The sequence below is a fragment of the Thalassophryne amazonica genome, chromosome 21 (assembly GCF_902500255.1).
Source record: "Thalassophryne amazonica chromosome 21, fThaAma1.1, whole genome shotgun sequence".
Classification (NCBI taxonomy): Eukaryota; Metazoa; Chordata; class Actinopteri; order Batrachoidiformes; family Batrachoididae; genus Thalassophryne; species Thalassophryne amazonica.
In genome coordinates, this window is record NC_047123.1 from 26,780,490 (window position 1) to 26,788,172 (window position 7,683).

Here is a 7,683-nt window from a genome sequence, read left to right on the forward strand (position 1 = left end):
TTGCTCCACAAAGTTTTAAAACACAATAAAATGTTCACACTTTTCTTTATGGCAGTTCTGTAATTTCAGAAATGCAACAGAAACAACCATAAATCAGAAAAAGTTGGGATTATATGTAAAATGAAGATAAAAAATAAAAATGTTGCACTATTCCCGGTTTCTCCACTCACAGAAGTCGAAAGTTCTTCCAGAGTTGTGTCTTGGTGGCTTCCCTCACTTGTCTTGGACATTTAGCATGGACATTTATTTTTGAGAACTGCCTACCTGACACAGATTTACTATAAAGTACCATACTGTTTGTATTTCTGAATGATTGATGTAAATAAAGTCTAAGAAATAGTCACTGATTTGGAAATGTTCATGTTTTCATCCCGCTGTTGCAACAAAAATGCTGCAGGCCTTAATTTAGGAAATTATGTATGATCCGACTAGTCGACTAATCGCAAAAATAATTGTTGACTAGTCGACTATCAGTCATTTGTGGCAGCCCTAATGTAAACATGACTATGGCATATTATTAGCATTAATTAACTGCTATAAACGTATGATGCTAATGATCACATTTTGTTCTGCAGTTAATTTTCTCATTTGAAATAAGAGATTATGGTAATTGTATTTTTATGCAATTATTTTACTTCCAACAATTATTTTGTTTGCATTACATTTTGTATTCAGTTTTATTTGAAAGTGCTAAATGTTAAATATGACAATATTAATGAGACTGTCAAAACGAACCCTGGTTTTACTAAATGATGCACCGTGGATTGAGTTCTTGTCTCAGTAGATCTTGAGGTTTTGATGTGCTGAATTTGGCGCGTGCTGATAATTTCGGCCATGTGAAACACAGACTTTTTTTTTAAGTCAATCACATCCCATTCTGTTTCAGTCTGTCGATGTGGTAGCAGAGCTTGAGTGCAGGTCCCAGCTTCAGTCCCAGATACTTCATCATTGTCTCGCTTTTGAGTAACAGCAGAGCGTCTCCGTCTATCTCCTGAAACACAGCACAGACCTGTGAACAATAACATCTGTCTTACGTATATACACACTGTTTTAAAATATCTAGTGATACTTTAAAGCTGAAACATAGATTAAAAAATACATTTGAGACCTGATTCACTCAACTGTCCTTTTAATGTTTTTGCCTTCATGAATATGCAACTTCTGTGTGTCTACCTGAATGCACAAAATTCTGGGAGGGAAGATGTCTGGGTAACAACAGTCAAGTGATTGTAAATCACATAAAACATGAATGGGGAAACCTCTTTCAGGACATTCCATCTATACATATTCCACTACATATCCATCTTCTCTCAGCTGGAAAACCTTCAGAGGAAGATCTCCAAGGAGGCATCCTAAGCAGGAGCCAGCAACATCTCAGGTGGTTCCTTTCAGTTTGAAGGGTCTGTGGCTTTGCTTTGAGCTCCTTCTTGATGTGAGGACTTCAATTGAATTCAGTTCAATTTATTTATACAGCACCAAATTACAACAAAGCTGTCTCAAGGCGTTTCACACGAGTAAGGTCCAGTGGTGGGCACAGTTCTGCTAATCCACTAATCGCTAATTATTGAACCTAATGTTTTCATTAGCGGATTAGCTTTTCAGATAACTTTTGAAAAACATCAGCGGATCAATTATTTTCCGATAATTTTAGGTCCGATCATTTTTAGACCGCTAACATATTTTTGCGGGCATAGTGAATATAACTTAACAGTTAAAAACATTTGTGAAGTCTGAAATCAAAGATCCACTTGACAAACAGAATTTTCAGTTTTAAAATTTACTTTTTTAACAAATGATAAAAATGACAGATTTACAAATACAGATTTATTTGTAAAACCCACTACATGTTTCAGTAAGTTGTGTGTTATGCTGACCAACCAACCACTCATGTCAGGAAACTAATTGACTCATAATGCACTGCGGCATGTGTCTAAACGCTAAAACCTTGACAGTCTGAAGCTCCAATACCATTGCTGATGTCAGACAATGTTTATCACTCTCCTGAACAAGACATCAAGATACTTGCACTCCATTGCTTTGGGCAGTAACTCACTCAAAACAAGATGGAACAGTCAACTCACTTTATGCAAAGTACCATGGCCCCAACAATGGTGCAACCCCTCCAGCTAACAATTAAATGAAATAGCCTAAACTCACATGCTTCCTGAAGGTATCAGCATGAGGTCCCAGGGCTTGAGGGTCAGCATCTTTAATGAACCATACCACATCTTCCACACCCCAGGTCAAAGGATCCTTATCGGTGGGGCGTTTGCTTTCTGCAGCTTCTGGTACTTGGCTGTACACTATGTCACATGAGAGAAGAAATGAAAATTTATTGTGCAAATATTGCAGAGTAACAATCTCTTCATGTCCACTGGTAAGACCAGAATTCAGCATCAACTAATCAAAGTTAAGGTTGCATTCAGTTGAGGAATGACTATTTTCTACTCTATGCATGCAATTTACATGTGGTCTAGAGAGGATCTCATTTGAAATTTGTCAATTTACCCAACGTCTTCACTTATATGATGAGGACATATCACTCACAGTGTTTGTTTGCTGTGATAGCAGGCGTGGTTTGACACCACACTTCTAAAATCAACCTCACCCTTCCTGTTTACTTCCTGGAAGCTTCCTGGGCTCGATGCTTGTCTGCACATGCTCATTGAAGTAGTACAACTGTTTCCACTGCGGTACCCATAAGAGTTTTTTGTTGATGACATGACGGTGAAGGCAGAGACACTTGGGTCAATGTCATAGCGCTTGGAGTCAACTGCACCACATAAGAAGTCATCGGACATCAATGTTCCTGCTGTTGGAGGAGTAAGAAGAAGAAGAAGAGACCTCATAGGTTATCACTCAACACGTTAAGACATAGTCAAGTCAAATCTCGGAGGATGCATTGATGCTGTTCTTCACGGCATGTATGACACTATGGAACCCACCTTGGGTCCTGAACGTCAACTACCCAGACAGACAACCGGTCCAGACACTAAATAGCTCCAAAATGCTTGATTAAGGACAAACCCCTAACAACGGGGCTTGGACTCTTAAAAAGCATTTTAATAGACTCTGCTGGAAATACATACAAGAGGTAAATCCACTTGAGTCAGTAAATGAGGTCCCGAGGTCAAATCTGTGGCATAAATTGTTTTTAATGTGTCTGTATCCAACATTATCTGAAGTGTACTGGACAGATGTATTTTTGATGTGCAAAGCTTAAGCAGTACTACAGTATGTGTATTACCTGTGAGGTCCTGTGGTGTGACCGAGTGGGGGACGATGGCAGCGTCCTGTGGAACTGAACCCATCTCCGGTTCTAGTGTGCTGCTGGAAGGAGAATTGCCCACCAGTGACATCATCGTCCTGGGCTTCAACTATATTTATGCACATGCGTACAATGTTAAAACAAAGAATATGAAAATAGAGAAATACTAATCAGATTAACATTGCCTAAAAACTGTAATATTTTGAAGATTTTTAATATTTTCACTCATCTCTCACTCACTCATCTTCAAGCACTTATCCAGGATCGGGTCACTGGGGCAAAAGCTCCAGTAGGGGGCCCACAAACATCACTCATCTTCAAGCGCTTATCTGAGATTGGGTTGCTGGGGCAATAGCTCCAGTGGGGTGGGGGGGGGGCAACTTCCGTTTCCCGGACCACATTTACAACCTCTGACTGGCAGATCCCGAGGTGTTCCCAGGCCAGTGTGGTGATATAGTCTCTCCACCTAGACCTGGGTCTTCCCAGGGTTTCATCCAATCAAGAAGTGCCTGGAACACCTCCCTAGGGAGGCGCCCAAGAGACATCCTTACCAGATGCCCAAACCACCTCAACTGGCTCCTCTTGATGCAAATGAGCAGTGGTTCTACTCCAAGCTCCTCACAAATGACTCAGCTTCTCACCCTATCTCTAAGGGAGACACCAGCCACCCTACTGAGGAAACCCATTTCAGCCACTTGTACCCGCAACCTAGTTCTTTTGGTCATGACCCAACCCTCATGACTGTAGGAATGAAGATTGACTGCTGCCCCTTGGGGTACCCAAGACCTTCAGTCCACAGCTCCCTGCTGCAGCTTCAACAATGGAAGCTTTGAACATTGCCCATTGTGGTTCAATGCCCCTAACCTCCACAGGGATGCCAGAAAAGCTCTGCCGAAGGTCTGAGTTGAAGATCTGTTGGACAGTGGGCTCCTCCACATGTTCCCAATTCACCCGCACTATCCATTTGGGCTTACCAGGTCTGTCCAAAGTCCTCTCCCATCCTCTGATCCAACTCACCAACAGATGGCGATCAGTTGACAGCTCTGCCCCTCTCTTCACCCCAGTGTCCAGAACAAGGGGCCACAGATCAGATGATATGATCACAAAATCGATCATTGACCTTTGGCCTAGAGTGCTCTGGTACCATGTACACTTATGAGCATCCTGATGTTCAAACATGGTGTTCTTTATGGACAGTCTATGGCTAGCACAGAAGTCTAATAACAAACAGCCACACAGGTTTAGATCAGGGAGGCCATTCCTCCAAATCACGCCTCTCCGGGTGTAGCCGTCATTGCCCATGTGCATGTTGAAGGCCCACAGCAGAACAATGGATTCCCCCAGTGGAGCCCCATGCAGGACTCTAGCCAGGAACTCCAAGAAGGTTGAATAATCCGAATTGCTATTTGGTGCATACGCCCAAACAGTCAGTCTCCCCCCAACAACCCGAAGGCACAGGGATGCGACCCTCTCATCTACTGGGGTAAACTCCAATGCAACGGCACTCAGCCGGGGACTTGTGAGTATCCCCACTACCTAGCACCTCACACCCTGGGCAGCTCCAGAGAAGAATAAGGTCCAACCCATCAAGGAGAGTGGTTCCATAGCCAAGGCTGTGCGTGGAGGTAATGCCCACCAGATCTAACTGGTAGCGCTCCACCGCCTGCACAAGCTCCGGCTCCTTCCCCCAAAGCGAGGTGAGGTTCTACACCCCCAGATCTAGCTTCTGCCACCAGGGTCTGGTCAATTGAGGCCGTCAACATTCCCTGCCACCCATGGGACAGCCCACCCAACCCCAGCGGTTCCTCCTGTGGGTGGTGCCTGATTGAGTGCTTACCTTAAAACCAGGTTTTCTGCCTCTCTTCTTGGGAATCTTGAGGGGTGACAGAGTTTCGGCGCAGCAATTCTGGAACTCTAGTTTGCGGATTGGAGGTCTTCCTCTCTTCCTGCGTGGTGCTTTACCCTGTGGCTCCATTACAACCTGGTGGCTGAACGAGGAAGTCTGCATCTTTGAAACAGCAAACGAGGTATTCTTCAAACCAGATAAATGCAGAGTCACAGTTTTGAACACAGTGTAGTTTTGGTTCTTTTTGGTAATCTGGCCTTTCTTTGCTGAAGCTTCCATATGAGCCCACAAGTTGAACTCCTGCCACCATTCCATCATCACCTGACCATCACATGCACCTCATTTACTCATAAACGCATCCAGCCGGAAGACCTTCCTGGTGATTTTCAAACAGACAGACCATTCTCCCCTCTAATGCAGCCTTCAGCAAAAAATAAATGAATAAGATAAAACAAAATTGCAGTTGAAATGAAATCGGGTTTAATTTAAACAAGGATTACATGATCCTGAGAGTGTAAATTAGTTGTATATTACAATCCATTTATACAGTCGTACCTGTGCTGCAAAAACTGAATGTTGTTAGTTCATATATATATATATATATATATATATATATATATATAAAAATTGCAAATTGTTCCAGTAAAAACTAAGTGGTTGGACCTCATAAGATCATGTAATCCTTGTTTAAATTAAACCCTGAGTATTCCATTTCAACCCTGGTTGAAATGAAATACTCAGGGTTTCCAGTTTTTACTGTAACAATTTGAATTTTTTTGTTTTGTAAATTGGTCTTACACCATTACAGCATTTTTAAAGTCACTTTAAAAATAACATTTGTAATTCTGTGCTAAAAATGATAGGTTGAATCCTAGTAAGGAAACATGATGTGGTTAGACTATTTTGGGATTATCCACAGCAAATGTGTGAATAACGTGAGAAAATGAATGTCAGTGACATTTATTTTGGCACGTTTTCTGAAAATATCAAACATCAATATAGGCTCATTATAGGAAAGAAGATGGCTGAAGTAAATTTGTTTTACCCCATAAATTTGTGATTAAACCTGTATTTATTTATTTTGTTGGGCAACATAATTGGTACATTTCTAGTTTTGGCACCAACACAAACTGGACTTACTAATTGTAAAATGTGTAACTTGGCCAGCTTCACTGAAGTGGCTTCAGAGCAGGGAGTGTTCATTCATTAGCTGAGCGATCTTTTGTATTTTTGTGGCAAAATTATGTAGAATAATTTAGTAAAAATCAACATTTTTACAAAATAAGTGTAACTGTGTTACTCACCCAACCCAAAGGGAATACTTTTGTCTTTTAATCCTCATTGCATAAATCTGTATTTCAGCTCTGCCTGTTAATATAGTCTGAATTTGACAGAAAGTATCACGTTAAAAATGTACACACCGCTGTGAGATCAATCGATTCAAGCATGCAAGGAGGCAAACTATCGGGAACAAAGCCACAAATAAAAGCTTTGTACTTTATTACACCCCTTCCCCCCTCCTCGCCTGCAAAGATTGCAATAAATGTCATTACTGCACAGAGAGACAAAGCCACACACTGAGGAAATGAGAATAGCGCACAAACTCACACAACTACACAATCTCATATGTGCACACTGCAGTTCATGGCAGTGGTTTCACGTGTGCACCATTCATGCACTGCACCCATCCAAAACACTCCCTTACCTGATAGTGCATTTTGGAGTGATTCTCATGCACCTGTTATTTTATATATAGAGTGTAAACTATTTTAAAAATTCTCAGAGCCCAAAGGAGTATGTGTGTGAATGAGCATCCCCTATTTTTTGCAGAATTAAAAGCTTTATGATGAGAATTTTAAGTGATGAGAGCATTTCCTACCGTCGTCACGGTGATGGATGTTCCTTTGAAGGGTCCGTTTGTTGAGTCTCGGTCTGCTTCTGCTGTTCTTCTGCACGCTGTCAGGATGCGGGCATCTCGCTGTCTCACATCAGTTTCCTTCAAAACACCAACCCCCCTTCCCCATCTCCTTCCTCTGTGTCCCCCTTTCAGTTGCCATGGCAACATGCCTGTAACATCCCGTGGCAGACACGCTCAGAGCCTGTGTGTGTTAGTGTGTAATGTAATTACAGCTTGGTGAGGCGCCCTGTGTTTTCTTCTCTTTAAAAAAAAAAAAAGAAAAGAAAAGGCTTTAGTGTGAGTGACATGGGCTTTGCTTAGCGCTCTGCTTTGTGCTGCACACATTCAGGTCAGAAACTGTAATCTGTACTGAAATACCCCAAGAACAAAAATGGATGGAAAAGTGATTTTGGGTAAACTTCGGAATATAAAATTCTGCATGACATACAGTGCATTTGGAAAGTATTCACAGTACTTCACTTTTCCCACATTTTGTCATGTTACAGCCTTATTCCAAAATGGATGAAATTCATTTTTTCTAAGACTGTGAATACTTATGTACATGTGATTTTTTTTCTTTTTTTAATACATTTTTAATTCATTTTTAATATTTTTTATGAAATTTGCAAAATTAAAAAAAAAAAACTTTTCACTTTGTATTATGGGGTATTG

At 41.3% G+C, this 7,683-nt stretch overlaps 1 protein-coding gene across 1 annotated transcript; it reads right to left on the reverse strand.

Moving 5' to 3' along the window:
- Positions 1–858: 858 nt before the first annotated feature.
- On the reverse strand, positions 859–7,159 carry scml4 (Scm polycomb group protein like 4). Its single transcript, XM_034161961.1, has 6 exons — positions 6,994–7,159; positions 5,106–5,278; positions 3,248–3,377; positions 2,609–2,812; positions 2,158–2,303; positions 859–991 (listed from the first exon to the last, which is right to left on the reverse strand). The coding sequence occupies exons 2-6, from the start codon at positions 5,274–5,276 to the stop codon at positions 866–868; spliced, it is 777 nt and encodes a 258-aa protein (XP_034017852.1). The 5' UTR covers positions 5,277–5,278; positions 6,994–7,159; the 3' UTR covers positions 859–865.
- Between the last annotated feature and the right edge of the window lie 524 nt (positions 7,160–7,683).

Coding starts and splice junctions, on each gene's coding strand:
- scml4 (XM_034161961.1), bottom strand. CDS start 5,276: ATGCAGACTTCCTCGTTCAGCCACCAGGTTGTAATGGAGCCACAGGGT. Junction 2,304..2,608: donor CCAGGAAGTAAACAGGAAGG/GTGAGGTTGATT, acceptor CATGTGACATAG/TGTACAGCCAAGTACCAGAA. Junction 992..2,157: donor CTGATACCTTCAGGAAGCAT/GTGAGTTTAGGC, acceptor GCTGTGTTTCAG/GAGATAGACGGAGACGCTCT.